General features: G+C 47.3%; 1 protein-coding gene across 1 annotated transcript in view; it reads left to right on the forward strand.

Moving 5' to 3' along the window:
* The first annotated feature begins 6,768 nt into the window (after positions 1-6,768).
* The window catches only part of ITGA10 (integrin subunit alpha 10), a 65,551-nt gene continuing 50,734 nt past the window's right edge, over positions 6,769-21,585 (forward strand). The window contains exons 1-3 of the mRNA XM_053278686.1: positions 6,769-6,824; positions 8,968-9,280; positions 20,693-20,804. Of these exons, the coding sequence (XP_053134661.1) occupies positions 9,055-9,280; positions 20,693-20,804 (338 nt within the window). The 5' untranslated portion in view covers positions 6,769-6,824; positions 8,968-9,054. The remainder of the gene's footprint in view (positions 6,825-8,967; positions 9,281-20,692; positions 20,805-21,585) is intronic.

Raw genomic sequence — 21,585 nt, forward strand, 5'->3', positions numbered from 1 at the left:
GTAACAATTAAAACAAAAAACCAATTAAATGCAGATTGAAATTACAATCAAAAAATCAATTAAAAGCTGTTTGAAATTACAGTTAAAATGAAGTATCATTAAAAGCCAGGCTAAAAGGGTCTTTAAGGCTCTCCTGAAGGCCTCCAAGGAAGACAATCTTCTTATATTAATGATAATGATAATAATAATAAATCTACATTATTATGTCCCATTTGCTGAAACATTCTCCTAGTTGTGTGGGTGCTGCTAAAAGAGAAAAGGCTTCCATTAATGCTGGGTGACTTATTATTATTTTATTTCATCAGTTTATATACCTCCTGACTCCAAAGGCTCTAGGCAATTCACAAAAATAAACACAGCGAAAACAAAATAAGAAACTGTTAAAACACTTTAACACAATTGAAACCATTTCCAAGGTTGGGTGCAGTACCACCAAATGCCCAGAAGATGGCAGTGCTGGATAACATATCGTATAATCACCTCGAGAGTGTCAGGACTAAATATCTCAAAGCGGTGGGCAAGTTGAACTCCCATCATCCCCAGCGACAATTGTGGCTGCAGGGAACCTAGGAGCCTTCTGCCTGAAAAGCAGGTGCTTTTTCATTGAGCTACAGCTCCATCCACGAAGGGAAATCTCTTCCAGTGCACATGCCTCCCATTCAAATGCAAACCAGGGTGGACCCTGCTTAGCAAAGAGGACGCTTCATGCCTGCTACCAGGGAACTAGTTCTCCTGCCTAAAAGAGCACAGAGAGTTTGAACTGCCTCTCCTCCCCAAATAGCATTGATTGATTGATTAAGTGTCGTCAAGCCGATATCGACTCTTAGCAACCGCATTGATAGATTCTCTCCAGGATGATAATCTGTCTTCCACTTGGCCTTGAAGGTCTCTCAGTGGTGCGTTCATGGCTGTCATAATCGAGTCCATCCACTTTGCTGCTGGTCGTCCTCTTCTCTTTCCTTCCACTTTCCCCAGCATGATGGACTTCTCAAGGGACGCCCCAAATGATCGATCCCTGCCACCAAAGGTCTGCACCCCATCACAACCTCTAGCGTGTGCTTGTGTGCATCATATTTCTATACAACCCGATATATGCATCTCTAGGTGGTGCACAACACTGAAAACACAAGACAGAATAAAAACAGTTAATTTCACGAAATGCCATAGAAATAGTCTCCTAAAATGCAACCCAATTATTTTTGTTTAAACTGAATTTCAGTTAAAAGCCAGGGGAAACTTGCACATCTGGAGGGTCTTCCTAAAGCAGGCGTTCTTATTTCAAGGCCCGGCCCCGAGTCACCGCCAAACGAGCCACTAGCAGCCGTCATCAGACCTCTCCAGAAGTTCATAAGAGGTGATAGGATCCATGACAAAGGAGACAGTCCCCTAAATACCCTGGACCCAATTAATTTAAGAATAAATTAAATAATGCTTGCCCTGTCTCCAAGTTGCTCAGTGCTGCATGTGCTGTATTGGAACATGAGAAAGAGCCCTGTTGGATCTAGTTCTCCTGCTAACTGAGCAAAGAGGCACCTTTTGAAAGTGGGGATTCTCTTGTATTTAGCAGGAGGAGAGCAACTAGCTCTATCCAGCCCCAGCACAGCATCCCTCCAGTGGCTGTGGCTGGGGTCCATCTTATGTTTCTTTTTTAGATTGAGAGCCCTTTGGGGACAGGGAACCATCTTATTGATGTATTATTTATTTTTCTGTGTAAACTGCTTTGCAAACTGTTGTTGAAGAGCAGTATATAAATATTTGTAGTAGTAGAACCACGCAAGGGTGTCGCTAGGGGAGAGGGGGCCCATGTCCGCCCCTCTCCCCAGCGGCACCTCAGAGTGCGGGAGATAATGAAGAAAATAGGGAGGGGTGGAGCTGGGGGTCCCCTCAGGAGCTGGGGGGCCCTGGTTTCTTTGAACCCATCCGCTCAATTATAACTACACCCCTGGACCCACATCTCCCCACCCCCTTTTCTCCCCAGCCACTGGCATTTAGAGCTGGGCTTCCCCTGAACCCGGAGGGAGCCCATAGTTTGCCCATCCTATCCTCACAACAATCTTGCGAGGTAGTTATGACTCGGATGGTGAGTGACCCCAGGATTACCCAAAGAGTTTCATGGCCGAGTGGAGATTTGAACCTGCATTGCACCAGTCTAAATCTGGGATGCCATTGTGGTCTGCCACGCTGTGGCTATTATACGAAAAGGGCCCATTGGACTACAACTCCCATCACCCCCTGCCACCATGACCAGATGGTGATGGGAGTTGTAGTCCAACGGCGTCTGGGTACCCAAGGTTGGATAACACGGACGATTGGGCCAAGTAAATGGAGATGAGCAGTTTTGGGGACATTCTAGAAAAACGACCTCTAGAGCCGGGCGGCACAACTCCTGCCCTCCAGCTGTGGCTAGACTACAAGTCCCATCATCCCCAGCGATCGGCCATTGTGGCTGTGGATTATGGGAGATGTGAGTTGTAGTCCAATCGCCAGAGGGCTGAAGTTGTGATGCCCTGACTTACATAATTTCTGTGCTTGGGTGCAAGAGCTGGGAAATGCCCCAGGTGAGAGATCCAGGTATCTGGGATGTACAGTGTTGTGCTTTCATACATGGAAAGGTTGAACCTCCTGGATTTCTGCCTGTCAGGAAGCTATACACTAGATAGAGAGACAAAGACATAAATATTCAAGGTTTAGAGCAGACGTTGGGCTACAACTCCCTGCCATGGTGCCATCTCCTGGCCACTGTGACAGGGGGTGATGGGAATTGTAGTAAAATCGTTGGTGGTGAGGTGGCAACTTGGGTGCAGTACCAGCAAATACCAGAAGATGGTGCTGTTGGATAATGTGGGAAATTTGGCCAAGTAACAGGAGAGAAGAGAATTGGGTTTTTTGTTTTTTGTTTGCAGGTTTGACCCCCCCGCCCCCCCCGGGCATGATTCACTCTGGAAAACAAGCATTTGTAGCTGCTCTACATATGCACAAACACTTTGGGCAAACTACTTGCGAACCTTGACGGCAGAATCCACAGTGTGTTCCAAACCCCTTACTCAAATTCTGCAAATTGCAGCCGTGCCTGGGAAGGAGCTTGTAAAAAAGCATTACACCATGAATGCTACGTAAGGAGAATGCACTGTAATATGAATGATACAGTAGGTAGTCAGTGAGTTAGAACAGAAAAACAGCCTTGCTGGATCAGGCCCAAGGTCTAACTAGTCCAGCATCCTGTTTCACACAGTAGCCCACCAGATGCCTCTGGGGAGCCCACAGGCAAGAGGCAAGGGCACACCCCCTCTCCTGCTGTTACTCCCCTGCAGCTGGTATTGAGGCATCTTGCCTCAGAGGCTGGAGGAGGCCCACAGCCACCAGAGTAGTAGCCAGTGATAGACCTGTCCTCCGTGACTTTGTCCAGGCCCCTTTTACATCCATCCAAGCTAGTGGCCATTACCACATCCCGCGGCAGAGAGTTCCGCAGATTAATTATGCACTGTGTGAAAAAGTAGTACTTCCTTTTGTCAGCCCTCAATTGCCCTGCCTTCAGTTTCATGGGGATGACCCCTGGTTCTAGTGTTATGAGAGAGACAGGAAAACTTCTCTCTGTCCACTCTCTCGACCCCATACATAATCCAAAGTCTGAACATTAGAATTGTTAGGGCTAGCAGATTTCAGAATTGTTCTCTCCCGTCTTGGGGATCACAACACAGAGAAAGCTGTGAGCGTAGCAATGCTATCACCTATTTTCCATCTCTGGGGGAACCAGAGTAGATCATGTTGCTAAAATCCCCATGAACATTCATCCTCTGAGATGGTACCAGGGGGGAAAAACGGGTAGGACTAAAAGGTAGGTTCTCAGGCTTAATCCTTTGGCTCCTAAGGGGTTAAAAATGAGGAGCTGTGATCTAATTAGATGTTTGCATTTCATCTCAGGTGTGTCCATTGACTCTCATGAAGTCAATAAGTGGATTTGCTTCCCACTTGGGCTATGCAATAACAGCTGATATTCAAGAGTTTGTCCCTATTATAGTTTGCAAATCATGAAATAATTTCTTTGTCTTGTTACTCTTTATATGATGTACTTTATCCCAATCCAAGACTAGTTTTTTTTCCTTTCTTTAATATATATATATATATATATATATATATATATATATTAGAAATCAGGAGTTTGTCTTAAATTCAGAGTCTTTTTCTTTTTGAGTAAATGCTGGTACTACCTGTATTTAATCTCTGCTTCATCAGGGGGCTGTCTAAAATTCAGAGATGTCTGCGATCTGGGTAAATGAACATAGTATGGGTTTTGCTGGTGAGATTTCTGTGTTTGTCGCTCTTGCATTTTTTGCATGCTGCTTGGGGCATTTTCCTTAAGCAGTGCTTGTCACTGGTTTAGTTTGTTCAAATGAGATTTGCCTTATGATATATTTGAAATGGACCAGCTCTTACCACTGCTTCATACTGCTTTTTAAAAATCTCTTTGTTTAATCCCCTGATCAAGGGCTCTGGCTTGAAATGTTGTGGGATTTCTAAATAAATACTTCTGGCGCCAATAGCTGACATTCAGAGTAAATGACATGACTCCTGAGTAGTACTATACTAATTGAAGGTAAAAGGTAAAGTGTGTCATCGAGTTGGAGTCGACTCCTGGCGCCCACAGAGCCCTGTGGTTGTCTTTGGTAGGATACAGGAGGGGTTGACCATTGCCTCCTCCCACACAGTATGAAATTTCCCATAGTCTGGGAAACAGACCAGTGGCGAATCGAATGTGTCGGATGTCTGTCTGAATCGGGCTCAAGAGAAAATGGCTTGCTCAAATTGAAGCAAAGCCCATTTAGCTTCTGCTCCCTCAGTCTGAATATTTTATTCCGGCTGAGGCATGCAGGTTTTCCTGGCATATAATAATTCGGCGGGGGCCCGTGGCTTGATTTTAACCCGCAGCCTATCCTGGAAGGGCAGCAGGCCTGACTCTGCACCAGGCCTCTCGGCAAGGGCCTGTTGCCGCCGGCAACGCTGAGGCCTGTGAGGGCAGAGGCCAGCTCACGCTGCCCTGGTTTCCTCCGCGGGCCTCTGTGTCACTCCAGCGGCTGCGACCCAGATGTCTCCCTCATGCTCTGGGCATCCGTCAGCAGAGCAATTCCACCCGGAGGACGTTGGCGGCGGCGGTGGCGGCCTGAGAAGGACGCCAACCGACCCTGGAGGAGGCCCCTCCTTCACGCCCCCACGCAAAACCCATCTCGGCCATGAGGAAGCTGGGGTGCCAACTCCAACGGACTGGAATTATTGCCGGAGACTTCCCGCCCCCACAGCACGCTTGCACGCAGCCCGGCAGGCGTCACAATCTCCAGCCTTGCTTGCAAGAGTTCTTCAGCGCCGGTCCCGAGGGGCTGGCTGGCAACCCCCCTGCCGTAGCCAAAACACAGCCCAAGGACTTGGCAGGCTCCTCACACTTGTCCCTTCTTGCAACAGTGGCCGTTTCCCTCCCTTTCCGGCCACCCTCTGTTAGGACCAGCGTATGTCAGCTTCTGAGCAACACCAGACGCTTCAGGCTTGAAATAGGGATAGGCCAGGCCTCCGCCCCCTCCTCCTACTACTACTACTACAAGTATTTATATACTGCTCTTCAACCAAAGTTCTCAAAGTGGTTTACATAGAAATAAATAAAGAAATAAGATGTCACCCTGTCCCCACAGGGCTCACAATCTAAAAAGAAACACAAAGGTAAACTAAATAAAAAAAGAAACATAAAGGCAAACATAAACATAAAACTGCATCGTTATGTGTTTGAAAATGGGCTGAACCTCCCTCGTTGTTGTTTATAGATTGAGGTTTTCATGGTGGTTGATGCTGCGATTGCTAATAATAATATTTATCGCTCTCTCTCTCTTTTCAACAGGAAGTTAAGAAAACAGTCCACATAGTAACAAAGTGGCAGAGGGAGAGATTTTCTGTCCCTAAGAGGCTCAGTCTTTAAAACAGAGAAAAGAAAAACGCAGCAGTAAAAAAATAGGGGTTTTTAAAAAATGAATTAATTTACTTATTACATGAAATGTGGGAAGTTCTCACCCGACTATCTGGCTGTACTAGAGCATTTACAGGCAGCAGGCTACACTTTGAGTTTACTGCAAGGCTATACTGTGAGTTTGAATTTGCCCCCCAAAACCGATGCAGAAAGTGGATTTATTTTACCCCGGGCATAAATTGGGCTATATTCCAACACACAATGAAAAACCCAAATTGTGTCCAGAGTGCTCACCGATAGCTTGCAGGGATTTTGGGGGTGATTCTGGCCGGTTTGTGAATGCACAAATCCTCCATTCCGGAGGAGAAACAAGATACGAGCCCCATCTGGAAATGCTCCTAGCTTTTGCTGCCTGTTCTGGGGTGTCTATACGACGGAGGCCTTTAAAAAGAATCAATTCAAGCGATAGCGTCATACTATACTGTGCCTATATCATCTGACACTTTATTTTTATTTATTTATTTCACGTATTTTTTATACCACCTCAAACTCACATCTCTGGAACCTAACTTTGCTGTGAAATTCCAGTCGGGTGGATGGGGGAGCAGGAAGGAATGTTTTGCGGGGAGCTCTTGCTAGCTCTTGGAGTCATCCTTGCTTAAATGCAGTCTGTAATCAGCCTGATATAAACAGTTAACTAGATTAGCGAGCTTTTCCCCTGCCGGTCAGGCCACCAGGATAATAACAAATCTGACTGTTCCTTCAATCCAGGTCCTTGAAGCTGCACCTGTTGAATGGTTATTTTAAAAGCCGTGGGTTTCCCTGAGCCTGAAGAGGTGACTAGCCTAGCTGGGCCACCGGTCTGACTTGATAAAAGGTAGTTTCATACGTTGATATTTGTGGCAAGTGGACAATCACTAGACAAGCTGGTCTACCCCAAGAGCTGGTTTTGTGGTAGCAAGCATGAATTGGCCCCTCTGCTAAGTAGGCACCACTCTGGTTTGTATTTGGATGGGAGATTTCATGTGTGAGCACTGGAAGATATTCCCCTTAGCGGTGGGGCCGCTCTGGGAAAAGCATCTGCCTGCTTGCATGCAGAAGGTTCCCAGTTCCCTCCCTGGCAGCATCTCCCAGATAGGGCTAAGAGAGACTCCTGCCTGCAACCTTGGAGAAGCCGCTGCCAGTCTGGGTTGACAATACTGAGCTAGAGGGACTGATGGTCTGACTCTGTAGGTGGCAGCTTTCTGTGTTCCTATGAGTGCATTTGTCCCTTTCTTGAACCTCCCAGGGTTTGAGACGTGTTTACAAGAAAAAGCAGCTTCAGTTCAGTTTTCACTCCTGCTCAGATTGGGTGTCTGTGGCAAATGCTGGCTCAGTTCGAGATCTTTCCCATGTTCCATTGTGCTGACAAGACGCCCTTAATTCAGGGTTTGAGTTGCAGAAGGCTTCTACTCACTTTCCACATGAACCTTTTAATTTCTTCCCACAAAAGAATTTCCCTCTCTTGGGCAAGAGCAAAAGGAAAAGCACTAGCGTTTTAAAACGGAATGGGTCCTCAGCTGTTGCTGAATGGAAAGTGTTGTAAGGTTGGGAATTTGCAGACTTTGGACTGTACACAGAGCAAGTTAGATGAGTTCTGTGTTTACTCAGAAGCCTACACATTCCTACTCTGTTTTGATGCCCATTTTAACCATTCAGGCTCTCTGATGTTCTCCCCCCCCCCCCCCCGCCATACTGCCCCTATTCTTTGTTTTAGGTCTGTTACTCATTTGTGCTACCACATACAAAGAGCAAAGGCGGTAATTCAGTTCCCCTAAAATTCTTTTAACAGCTAACAGCTGGGGGTGAAGAGAAGACTCTGAAGAGCGCTGAGAGCTGTCTTCAAATATCTGAAGGGCTGTTTCATGGAAAGAGGAGCAGACTGATTCTCTGCTGCTCATGAGGACTAGAGCCAATGACTTTCTTTTTCTTTCTTTCTTTCTTTCTTTCTTTCTTTCTTTCTTTCTTTCTTTCTTTCTTTCTTTCTTTCTTTGCACAAACAACACACCTAAAACAAAGTATAGGGGCAGTGCGCTGAAAAGATCGTCAGAGAGCCTGAACAGTTAAAATAGGCATCAAAACAAGTAGGAATGTGTAAGCTTCCAAGTTAACACAGAACTGTTTGGACTTGTTCTTATACTGATGATGCTTTTGCTGTCTATTAATTCTGTTCCCGCAAGCTGACACACTGACTCACCAGTTTGAACACAAAGTTGTCAAAGTTGCACAGTGTACAAACAAAATGTTTGTAAGGGGATTGCACTTTGGACATGTTCCGAAGCGTAATCACCTTTTAAGATTCCATCACATATTGTCCATGCCTGTTCTCATGATTGGACTCAGAATTAAGCACTGAAAATACTCCTTTGAGGAACATGAAAAGTTTGTTTATTATTTATTTAACATATTTTTATACCGCTCAAAATGTACGTCTCTGGGCGGTTTACAACCAGATAAAAACAATGGTGAAACATTAGTTAGAAACAAAACCAAGAAATTCAAAACACAGCAATTTAAAAAATGATATTCTAAAAACAACATTAAAACAATATCAGTTAAGTTGCTTATTAAACACAATGAAATGCTTTCTAAAAATTCATTTATAAACAGGAGGTGTCCCCAGAATTCAAGATTGCAGTCAAGTCGTGCCTAGTAACTTCAGAAGTGTGAGAACCAGCTGTGGTTGACTCTGTGTATGGTCAGAGGCACACTCCCCATTTTATTAAGACATCCTGTTCCCTAACACTCTAGGGCTATCCCTTCAAGGGCTTTGGCTTAAATGGAGAGTCAAAGTTTTGAAATATCCAGGGATGGTGTGGCTTTCCAGTCCTTGACGGTTGTCACCACGGCATTTCACCCCCTGAAATATGAGCAGTTTTCTTTTCCACGATGGCTGGTTTTAGAACTTGGAGCGTGTTCCTCTTTGTTGCTCTGGCATCTCTGAAATAGATTTTTCTCTCTCTCTCTCTCTCTTTAACCAGTTGCATTCACATGATGGCAAAAAGAGGTGGAGAAAAGGCCAAACTTCTCGTTTTATTTTTAGCAGCCAATTGGAACTTTTTTCCAAGATGAAGGAGGGAAAAAGCCATCCGGTGGAGTGTAAGAGCCCAGCAGAAGACAGTGTAACCTTTGAGGCGGCTGGAAGTGCCATGGAGCTGCGGACGCACGGATGCTGCGTCCAGATGGCCGGGCCTTGCTCTCGGGACCTCCCTCCCGTGCGGATTCTAACTGGTGCGATGGGGCTGCTGCACGGTTCCTTCTGCCGCCTGAGCCTCCTCTTGTTGCTGCTACCAGGTAAGACCCTTTCTGGATGTCTCGATGCACGTTTAAAGAGGTAAAGTTCTGGCTACAACAGAAGTCCTCAAAGCTGGTTCCCCTTGGGTTGGACTCCAACTCCCATCATCCACAACTGCCATGGCCTTGGGCTGTGGGTGATGGGAGTTGGAGTCCAGCAGCATAGGAACATAGGAAGCTGCTTTCTCCAGAGGCAGACCATTGGTCCATCTAGCTCAGTATTGTCTACACAGGCTGACAGCAGCTTCTCCGAGGTTGCAGGCAGGAGTCTCTCTCAGCCCTATCTGGAGATGCTGCCAGGGAGGGAACTTGGAACCTTCTGCATGCAAGCCGGCAGATGCTCTTCCAGGAGTGGCCCCATGCCCTGAGGGGAAGATCTTGCAGTGCTCACACATGTAGTCTCCCATTCAAATGCAAACCAGGGTGGACCCTGCTTAGCAAAGGGGACAATTCATGCTTGCTATCAAAAGACCAGCTCTCCTCCCATGTTCTCAAGTGTGGATCCCCAGATGTTGGACTCCAACTCCCATGCTGTTGGACACCATGGCCTTGGGCTATGGATGATGGGACTTGTAATCCTCCAGCAATCTGGGGACCCGAAAGTTTAAGATGGAAGGAAAGCTCCATTCTTGGGTCTGCATAATTTGCTCAGTCTTTCCTGTCTGGCTCTTTGCTTATTCTGATTTTGCTAGTCTGGAGATGATGAGTAGTCGGGGATGATTTTCTCCCCTCCTGCCAACACTCCTATCTTATTCAGCCCACTTGCTCTGGCCTCTGAGCCATTGCCACACAGTTTCATAGAATGGGACTGGGAAGGGGCTCTAGAGGCCTTCTAGTCTAACCCCTTCTCAGAGCAGGAGATTTTCAAGTGTATCTTTGCGACCATAAAAGACCAAAACGTGTTGTTAAAATGGGAGCTGAGACTTTCAGGGTGCTGAATTCCACACCCCATGCCAAACTCTAAGTGTTCTGTCCTCTCACAGGAATTGTGACTGGGGGTGATGGGAGTTGTAGTCCCCAGATGTTGCTGTCCAGGTTGAGAATCCCTGGGCTAGGGATCTGAGGCTGTCCACACAAGTAGAGTTTTTCAGTGTCATTGAGGGCACGTGACCAGGAGTCGGCCAGAGTTGACCCCAGGATCCACCAGGCATCTGTTGTGCTCCAAACGGGCTGTCTTGCTTTCGAAGGAGCCTTTTAAAAAATGCCTTGTCTTCTCAGGGTGCTGCTAGTGTGTAGTGGGTAGAAAACGGAGCTCCGTTTTGCATCTTGCCTCCACGATGAGCTCACTAGATGGCCATCAACGAATCTCTCTCTCACGCCCCTCTGCAATATGGGGATAATCATCGTTGAGAAGAACAATCTGCAAACATTAATGATGATAGGTGTTACCTGCTTGTTGTTAGATTAATTCACGGAGCTGTCAGTGTCTAATGGCTAAATTGAACCTCCAGTTCCAATGGCAGTCTACCTTCTGCAAGCACTTCCCTAGGATGTTGGTCACAATTTCTTAGCATTCCAAGGACCTTGTACCCATCTATCTATCTGTCTATCTATCTATCTATCTTGCCTGACATGTGTATCCCTAGGCAGTAATTCTCTTTATTTAGCAGGGGGAGAGCAACTGGCCCTATCCACCCCCAGCACAGTATCTCCGGTGACTGTTGCTGGTGTCTGTCTTATGTTTCTTTTTAGATTGTGAGCCCTTCAGGGACAGGGATCCACCTTATTTATTTATTATTTCTCTGTGTAAACCACCCTGAGCCATTTTTGCAAGGGTGGTATAGAAATAAAATAAATAAAATAAAATAAAATAAAAATTGTCTCTGTAATCCTCACAACAGCCTTACAAAATAGTTCAGTAGCTGCAGGCAAGATACTGAGGCACATGTGGCTTGCCTAGGGGCCCCCTAGTGGGTTCAGGGATGTGGTGGGATTTGAACCCAGAACACTCAAATTCAGGATTCAGTCTCCTAGTCCCATCATCATGTTGGTGGTCTTCTCCCGCTTTTCATCTGCTTTCTCTCTCCCTCCGTCCTCCGCTTTTGCTGAATATTGTAAGCTAGCACTTTATGGTTCCAAAGTTCCCCCTAAAAAGTCACTGATTAAGACAGCATTCCTAATAGGATTTGCTGCTGAGGAAACCTGCGGAAATGTGTGCTGTTGCTCTTGAGTTATCTCACTCAGATAAAAAGCCACCATCCCTAGAAAGAAATTAACAATGTACTAGCAGCTGAGGTTCAGCAAAGCTTATTTCCCCTGGCTGACATCCTGACTAAATTACTCCATGGAAGTCCTATTGAAATTTAAGTAGTCTTTTCAGTGTAGCTCTTGAGAAGCACAATTGAGTAATTTCATCTGGAGGCAGGCCACTAACTTGCAATGGTTCTGCCTTGAAGGCTCTTTTGCTTTCACCTAGCCTGCTTAGGTCTTGCAAAGCTTACCCTAAGGTGAGTGTAGCATTGTTAGGGAAAACCCCACCAGAATAGGCAGATCAGGTTTGGGCCTTGACTAGAACCAATGGGATGGGTTAAAGTCCTACCCATACCCCCTGCTGTTCTGACTGGGAAGCACCCAGCATTTTTGGCAAGGGCTGGTCTCCTCTCCTTAAGTGTAACCTGATCTACATCTATTCTGGTCTGGTTTGCTTTTATGGTGGGTTTTCCTAAACAGTGGTGGTCTTGTGGTAGCAAGCATGAAGTGTCCCCTTTGCTAAGCAGGGTCCACCCTGGTTTGCATTTGAATGGGAGACTACAAGTGTGAGCACTGTAAGATATTCCCCGTCAGGGACGGGGTCGCTCTGGGAAGAGCTTCTGCACACTTGCATGCAGATGGCTCCAAGTTCCCTCCCTGGTATCTTCATATAGGGCTGAGAGAGACTCCTGCCGGCAACCTTGGGGAAACTGCTGCCAGTCTGTGCAGACAATACTGAGCTAGGTGGACCAAGGGTCTGACTCAGTATCTGGCAGCTTCCGATGTCCCTAAGTCATTGTGAGTTTTCTAAACTACACTGTGTTCCCTTTAGGGCAGGACTGTCATTTTCATATTTGTTGTATTTGTAACTTTAGCTGTTTTTAGACGGCATCCCCATCCACAGTGTCCAGTAGTCAGAGATGATTAGAATTTTAGTCCGGCATCTGCAGGAAGGCTGAAACTGTGCAGCCCTGCTTTGGAGCAAGCTTTGCAAGACCTGAGCAGGCCTGGTGGAAGCAAAGTGCCTTTCAGGGCAGCACCTTTTTAAGTTAGTGGCTGACATCCAGACAGTTATTCAATAGTGCTGGCTCAAGTGTTACTCTAAAGGATGACTTAATTTCAGTAGTAATTGAAATTAAATCCCCCTTTAGTAGATCATAGTCCTTAAACTGAGTCAGGAAGCTGGCCGGTGAAAAGAGGCTTTGCTGAACCTCAGCTGCTAGTTAACTCACATATAATGATGAACTGCATCGATATCCTTCCTGCAAGGAGCTCAGGAAAAACAGATGTGCTTCTTCCTCCCTCCCCCTCCTCTTTAATCTTCACGACAACCCTGTGAGGTAGGTTAGGCTGAGAGACAGTGACTGGCTCAAGATCACTCCTGAGATTCACAGATCACCGGGGAATTGAAAGCAGCTCTCTCTTTCTTTACAAAATGACTTCCGAGTCCAGGTGTAGGCATGCAGCACAATGTCCTTGGCAGGGTGTGTGTTTAGAGGGGGTGGATTTCGCCACCACTTAATGTGCATTTAAGGTATATATTTGCCAAATTTAAAAAGAGTTCTCTTGCCTTTCCTAAATCCCAAACATTTGATAAAGATCCTCTCCGAGCCCAGAGGCGGCAGGCAGCGTGATTGTTACTCAGTATAAAACCTCTGCCAACTCCCTCCTCGCTTCCCAGAGGTCTCCACACACAGTCATTATTTTCCTTCCAGCGGGCAAACCCATTTCTGTGCAAGCGCGCGCACACACACACGCGCACACACACACGAGCCCACAAATGTATTTTAGGAAACGCCAATTAGAAAGGGCGAAGCAGTGGCAACCCTGCCTTCAAGACAATATTTTGTCTTGAAATATTCCAAGAGTGTGTTGCATGCTAAAAAGGGCCCCTGTACTAATTTGATCGAAGACCTTTTCAGCTTGGTCTCTGCTTCAGGAGCAAAGGGGGAAAGAGAGTAGCTGGCCGTGCTCAGCGACATTTCCCACACGCTTGAGCCCGTCAGTGAGGCAGAAGTGGGGTGGGCCGCAGTGAGGCAGAAGAAGTGAGGCAGAAGAAGTGAGGCAGTGAGGCAGAAGTGGGGTGGGCCGAAGTGAGGCAGTGAGGCAGAAGAAGTGAGGCAGAAGAAGTGAGGCAGTGAGGCAGAAGTGGGTGGGCCGAATCAGGCAGCCAGTCAGGAGGAGAGGAAGGGACACCACCTGACACTCTTCCTCTCCCCTCCCGGAGAGGACTTGTCTTGCCTGAAGCAGAGAGTTCTCTGATCAGGAGTCATCTGTGAGTCGGGACGTGGGGAGAGGGGGAAATGAAGATTGAGCTGTCACCTAGCCAGCACCCCACCTCCCTCGGGGTCCTATGTCACACGCAAACGGAGTGTGGCCCAGGCTTGGGAGAGCCGTGCGAGCTCTCCCAAGCTCATTTCTAGCCAGCGCTTGATGTCTGGCTGCGTTTATTTCCCTTCCTCTCCCTCCAGAGAGATGCGCTCGAGAGAGCTGGGGTGGGCCCTCTGGCAATCAGGCCACGCCCCCATTGTGGGTGATGGAGGGCACCAGCGGCCCTTTTCATTGGTGGCCTGGGTTCTTTGAACCCTACTGTGAAAGAGTGGCTCTTCCCCTGGTTGAGCCCATCAGTTAGGCTGAAGTGGGGTGGGCCGAATCAGGCAGCCAGTCAGGAAGAGACGGAGGGATGCTGCCTGATACTCCCCCTCTCCCCTCCTGGAGAGGACTCATCTTGCCTGAAGCAGAGGTGAGTTCTCTGATCAGGAGCCATCTGTGAGTCAGGGAGGGAGAGTCAAGATTCAGCTGTCACCTAGTCAGCGGCCCCCCTCCCCTCAGGTTCCTATGCACACTTGTCCTCTCAGTTCAGTTATAGCTATGCCCATGCAGCAAATAACTTTGTGCATGCTCAGAGGCACACGCTTCTTATTTCACACATTCCAGGCATGTGCCTTGGCACTGAGAAACAGGTCCAAGGCCTAATGTCCGGTGACCCACTGGGCTCAAATTCAGTCCCAAACACAAATGGAGGAAAACGAACTCCAAGCCATCTCGCACAGAGATGCTCTGCAAATGAGCCTATTAAATCATGATAGATGGTTAAAAAAAGATTTCCAAGCTGTCCGGGGGGAAGCCTGGAATATCCATCGAGAAAGACAAGCAAAGCTCATTCCCAGAGCTTGGATCGAGGGAGATTGAAATGGGAGTAATGACCAACAATGGAAAGCAGAACGGCGTGGGAAGGGGAAAGGAAAAACAGATTTTATGGAGGGAGCTGTGGGAGGGCTTGAAGCAGGACGCGATGGGAAGTGAACACCGTGTACTGTCATGGCTGAAGCCTAGTTTCTTCCTATGGAGACACAGGGGAGACACCTTATTATACTAAGTCAGACCCTTGGTCCTTCTCCCTTGGACTAGATAGGCCTTTTGGGGCCCGATCCAGCAGAGCTGTCCTTATGATCTGAAGGAAAAGTACAGCATCTCGCACCCTGAAGAAGCCACGGGCATCCAAAAGTGGTCCAAAAAATCTCCCCCTCAAACAAACAGGAGTTCATTCTGCAGGAAAAACAGAGGACTTCAAAGCCGCCAGGGGCGAACAGGACAGTTTCCAAGCTGAGATCATCAACACCCTGCCTCCCAGGCTGGCAAAAGGGAGGAGAAAAAAAGCAACCCTGTTTCCTGGCCCACACGGGGATGTGTAAGGAAAGGGCGTCGCTGTGCCCTCACACAATCACGCCTCTGTCTGTCTGCGGCCCGGGCTCCAGAAGTAGGCGGAAAACAAGCAAAGCCATCATGGCCGGCTGGCGGTGGAGACACACACATCTCAGATTATAAATCGCAACCCCGTACCTATAGAGGGCACGTCGAGCGGCCAATAAACCTCCCACCCACGTTTGGGAGGGTGCAGAAGATTGGCTTTCGGCGGCTAATAAGGAGAGAGATCCACAGCTCGGGAATGTTCCCGGGAGGAAAGCTGGCCTTGTGGTCACGAGCATGAGCGGGGCCCCTTTGCTAAGCAGGGCCCACCTGGGTTGGCATTTGGATGGGAGACTCCATGCGTGAGCACCGTGAGATATTCCACTCAGGGGGCGAGAGACTGTCGCTCAGTGGAAGAGCATCTGCGGGCTTGCGTGCAAAAGCCCCCAGGTTCACCCCCCTTGGCAGTATCCCCATTTAGGGCTGGGAGTGACTCTTGCCTGAAACCTTGGAGAAGCTGCTGCCAGTCAGGGCTGGGAGAGACTCCTGCCAGGCGCTTTCCAGATAACCCGCATACCCCTGCTAACTTGGCAAAGAGGCACCTTTTAATGTGGTGATTCTCTTGTATTTAGCAGGGGGAGAGCAACTGGCCCTCTCCGCCCCCAGCACAGCATCCCTCCAGTGGCTGTTGCTGCTGTCTATCTTATGTTTCTTTTTAGATTGTGAGCCCTTTGGGGACAGGGAGCCATCTTATTTAAATGTATTAATTAATTGAAGGAGGCAATAGTTAGACCTCTTCTTAAGAAGCCTACCCTGGATCCCTCAGGGTTTTCATTTAGCTCAATATATTGACTGATTCAGTGCTGTCAAGTCGGTTTATGTCCAGGGTTAAAAAATAATAATCCACTTTTTGCACTGGGTTTTTTGGGCAAATCCAAACTCAGCAAACCCTGCTGTCTGAAAATGCTTCAGATGCCTCTGGGAAGCCCACAGCCAAGAGAAAAGGCAGCCCTTCTCGTCTGCTGTTGCTCCCCTGCAGCTGGTATTCAGAGGCATCCTGCCTCTGAGCCTGGAAGTAGCTTATAGCCATCAGGACTAGTAGCCGTTGATAGGCGTGCCCTCTAGGCATGTCCTCAAAGCCCCTTTTAAAGCCATCCAAGCTAGTGGCCGCCGCCACCACCACCACCACCACATCCTGTGGCAGAGAGTTCTGCAGACTAATTATGCACGGTGTGAAAAAGCATTTCCTCTCATTGATCCTAAATTTCCTGGCAACCAGTTCCATGGGACGTCCCTTTCTCCCTATCCGCTCTCTCCCCACCTTGCATAACTTTATAGACCTCCGTCATATCTCCCCTTCATCTCCCCTCTGTCATATCTCCCCTTGTTTTCTAAACTAGAAAGTCACAAATAATATATTCTTGCCCCATAAGGAGAATTGCTCTAGTCCCCCGATCATGTTGGTTTCTGCACCTTTCCCAGTTCTTCTGCGTTCTCCACTTGCTTTTAATGGGAAAGCACTTTATACGACCCTCCACTCTGAACTTCAGCTATGCAAATGAGAGCATCTCGCTCTGCACATGCTCAGGGGTGCTGTTTCTCTTAGCTATTAATTACTTCAAGTGTCCCAGAGCAGAGTGCTGACTATGGAACGAGATCCCACTGAGCTGAGACGAGCGCAGCTTCAGCCTTCTCGTGAGAAGAACCTGCCAGAGGAATTTGACCAGGGAAGGCGTTCCGAGGCCGCCAGATGGACAAACAATGTTTTCCTGGGGCCAAAAGAAACCAGCCATCCCAATTCCGAAACCCAGCCCACGTTCGCTCCTGGCTCGCCTTTCCCTCTGGGCGACGTTGGCTGAGCGGATGTGGGATTTCTGGTAACCTGAAACAGGCCGAATCTTGGGGAGGGCAGCAGTGAAAGTTGCAAGGAAAGCTCGGAGCAGCTTGAGCAATGTCGTGGCACATGGGGGTGGGGGGGCGCAGAGAGCTCTCTCTTAATAGCCGCAAACTTTGCAGAGTTCTCCTCCGCAGCCAAAGATGTTTCATTCCCTCCTGCAACTTTCTGGGCAGACAAATGCCAGAAGCAAAGCAAGGCCCGTGACAGATTGTACATAGAAAGCTGCCACATACCGAGTCAGACCCTTGGTCCCTCTAGCTCAGTATTGTCTACCCAGACTGGCAGCGGCTTCTCCAAGGTCAGGAACGTAGGAATATAGGAAGCTGCCACATACTGAGTCCGACCCTTGGTCCATCTAGCTCAGTATTGTCTACCCAGACTGGCAGCGGCTTCTCCCAGGTTGCAGGCAGGAGTTTCTCCAATAGGGAGGGAAGACGCCACCAAGAGGTTCATGCAGATGAGACAGTAAATCTGTTCTGGAAAAGTTTGTATGGTTATGTGCAAAAAGACAAGAGTATCTCTTCTAAACAGCAATGGGACAAATTGTGGAAGTGGACATCAGGCGTAACCCCCCCCCCCCCCCGATTACCTGTTGTGCCTTGAAATCCCCCACCCCCGAGTTACAATACTACCTGCATATACTTCATAACCTTGTGGGTTTCCAAATCCTTGTGTGTAAATCTTTGTAGATATATCATGTACAAACAACCACTTTGTATATAATTGTGCTTTGGCAACGTACTGTATGCTTTGGTAGTTTGTTGTGTCCAGTGCTCACACATCAAGTCTCCCATTCATATGCAAGTGGGGCAGACCCTGCTTAGCTATGGGGACAAGTCATGCTTGCGACCAACAAGACCAGCTCTCCCCTCCTCTCCTTCCATTCGTTGTTCTGCTGTAGTGGGATTTTGGAAAGAAAAACCCCCCAACATACCTCCTTAATATCCTAGATCAAGGAAATACTCCTTAAAATGCCCCCTCATTTGTTTTGCTTCTGTGATCAAAGTAAAAGCACAAGGTGGGCTGGTATAATAGAATAACACTCCTTGTTTTATATGGATGTGACATTAAAAAAAAAATTGTGTTTATGTCAATTGTAACTTGTGATGTAATTGTTATGTTAATTATAATTGAAAATTTAATTTTTTTATGGTAACTGCTGCCAGGTTAGCGATAGGCAAACCCTGGAAAAATCAAATCATGTCGCTGGATATCTCATATAAAAGAACCTATGGCATATCGCGATCTCAGAAAAGCGAATCCATATTATTCAGTCCCGTTCAAACCAGACTACAAATAATGTTTTTTTAAAAATGTAATCTGGACAGGTTTTATTCTTTACTCTAATTGGGGAAATGGATACATTGGCACTAACCTGAAAGGTCCTTCTCTTCAGAGGTAGGAAGTGTGTCTTCCCACATTTAGGATGCACTTCCCTGCTGAGGGAGAATATGGTTGTTTTCCTACCTTAGACAATATTAGAGTTTGGATGGATGGATGAATCTGGGGTGGTTGTATTAGGTTTGGCTGTTTGTGTTTGGATCGAGGTTATTTACTGTTGTCAATTTGTTTTAATAAAGACATTTATTTATTCATTTTTTAAAAAAACCAACACTACTTGTTTTGAAAGATGTAGAAACAATGTTGCACCGGAGAAGAATAATGCTAGAATGAAAATATCTACTGGTCAATTTCACCTTGGGTACCACATCCCCCAAGCAACGTTGTGAATTTGAACTGAGCTGGAAATTTCCCACCCCAAAAAATGAGGACAAAAGAAAACTGTTGTTTGGAGAGCTTGCAAAACCACAAGACATGGTGTCCTGGATCAGTATTCTTGCGTTTGCAAGAATGCAAAATTTGAAAAATAATAAAGGGGTGAGACTTCACTTAGTGGCTGGCTAATCACCACGGGCCACATGGCAGTCTGACGAGAATTGGAACTGAAATGCACCCACCAAAGGTGTTGAATGAGTCACAGGGGAAACTGCCACCTGAGTCAGGCCATTGGGCCGTCTTGCTCAGTATTGCCTACACTGACCGGTAGCAGCTTCTCCCAGGGTTCAGGCAGATGTTCTCCTAGCCCCACCTGGACAGGCTGCCAGTGATTAAACCTGGGAACATGGGAAGCTGCCTTCTACTGAGTCAGACCCTTGGTCCATCTAGCTCAGAATTATCTAGCCAGACTGGCAGCGGCTTCTCCAGGGTTGCAGGCAGGAGTTCTCTCAGGCTGGTCTTGGAGATGATGCCAGGGAGGGAACTCGGGACCTTCTGCGCTTAAGCAGGCAGGTGCTCTTCCCAGAGTGGCCCCATCCCCTCCGTGGAAAATCTTACAGTCTTCACACATACAGTCTCCCATTCAAATGCAAACCAGGGCAGACCCTGCTTAGCAAAGGAGACAATTCAGGCTTGCTCCCACCAGGCCAGCTCTCCTTCCTCTGCGTGCAGGGGCCTCCTGCATGCGAAGCAGACGCTCTGCCACGGAGGTATGCTCCTTCCTGGCACGCTCAGGTACAGAACTGAGGCTGGATCCCCATATCCTCACAATCAGACATCGCCACCCACAAAGTCATGCCTCTGCTGCTTGTGTGAAAAACCAGCCAAGCCAGAGCAGAGCTGTTTCTGTTTAAAGACAAAAACTTTTGCAATCAAGTTATAAACATAACTGTGTCCAGAATTCTGGACCCCTTGGAGGAAGAGCGGGAAATAAATGTAAAGAGAGATCCGTGCAAACGGGGTGTTGGGTTTCTTGTGGACTGGAAGGCTAGCTGTGAGTTGGTATGAATAAATTGCAAATAAATTGTGAATAAAACTCTGCGAGTTGGTATGCATTTGGAAAGGCAGCTAGTCTTGTAGAAGGAAGCATGCATGGATGGATACTCTCTGGATACAGGGCATAATGGATACTCTGATGCAACCCGCCCCCCTCAAACCCTGGACATAAATCAGGGTAAAGCTTCGGGGTAATCCTGTGGTAAAGCCTGCTGTCTGAAAAGCCTTTTGATGACTGAACGATCCCCTGCTAACTGGACAAAAGAGGCACCTTTTAAAAGTGGCGATTCTCTTACATTTAGCAGTGGGAGAGCAACTGGCCTTATCCATCTCCGCCCCCCCCCCCAGCACAGCATCCCTCCAGTGGCTTTCTGCTGGTGTCTATGTTATGTTTGTTTTTTAGATTGTGAGCCCTTTGGGGGAAAGGAGCCATCTTATTGATTTATATCTATGTAATCCACTTTGGGAACTTTTGTTGAAACGCAGTATGTAAATATCCGTCGTATTCATTTCCTTTCTCATGTTACCGTTTGTGGTACTTACGTGTGTTCTGGGGTGAGTGTGGTTTAGGGTTCTTTTGACATGATATTGGATAACCTGGCTCATATAATTGAGCTATAATCAAAGGTTATAATTTTCACTAATGTTTCTGCATCAAAAAATGACTTTTTTTTAAAAAGACCTTTTATCTCAGCACAATTTTTTATTTGTTTGTTTGTTTGTTTGTTTGTTTCTATTTTTATACCGCCCTTCTGAAATGGTTCAGGGCGGTTTGCCTAGAAAATGTTAGGCCCTTTATTTTAAAAACCATCATTATCGATCCAAACCCAGCGGTCTTTTTCTCTCACTTTCCCCCTTTCAAGGGCTTGGGACCCCATTCAACATTGATGTGAAAAGGCCTCAGATCTTCCGGGGGCCACGGGAGGCCCAGTTTGGCTACAAAGTCCTGCAGTATACGGCCAGAGGGCAGAAACTGTAAGTACGGACAGAACCCAATTGGGGCTGCTCTTTTGGGGAAACTCAACGGGCTGGTGATTTCCTCCACTTCTTAAATTATTGTTCCCAGATCTTCCATGAATGGAAGGAAGTTTGGGAGGGACCTGGGAGGTCTTCAGCCCCTTGCTCGGTTCAGAAATTTGCTACAGCTGACAGCCCCTGACTGATATTTGCCCATCTGACCCTTGACAGATATTTGTCCAGCCTCTGACTGGAAACCTGCAGCAATGTGGAGCCCACCACTTCATGAGGCAGACAGTTCCACTTTCCAATTGCTCTTGCAGTTAGGAAATCCCTCCTAATATCTAGTCTGATCCACTCATTCTCAGCCTGTGCTCAGGAGCAAGAGCGAACAAATCCATTCCTCCTCCTGTGTAACCACCTTTTGGATATTTGAAGTCAACGCTCATATCTCACCTTCGTCTTTTCTTCTCCACTGGCTAGGAACATAGGGAGCTGCCATAGACTGAGTCAGGCCCTTGGTCCATCTCACTCAGTATTGTCAGCACAGACTGGCAGCGGCTTCTCCGAGGTTACAGGCAGGAGTTTTTGATTTCCCCAAGTGGAAGATCAGCTGGCTGTATTAAAACAACAACAACAACAAAAATCAAACAGAACAAAAGGGAACTCTTGGCAGCTTTGGTGTGCCAGAGAATCATTCACCAGAAGAAATAATTCCCCGGGACGGATGTCCAGCTAATTAGGCGGAACCCAGGGCAGCCAGGAAACTGGGTCCAAAGATCACAAGAAAGCTGGAAAT

Source organism: Hemicordylus capensis, chromosome 14 (assembly GCF_027244095.1).
Source record: "Hemicordylus capensis ecotype Gifberg chromosome 14, rHemCap1.1.pri, whole genome shotgun sequence".
NCBI classification, from domain to species: Eukaryota; Metazoa; Chordata; class Lepidosauria; order Squamata; family Cordylidae; genus Hemicordylus; species Hemicordylus capensis.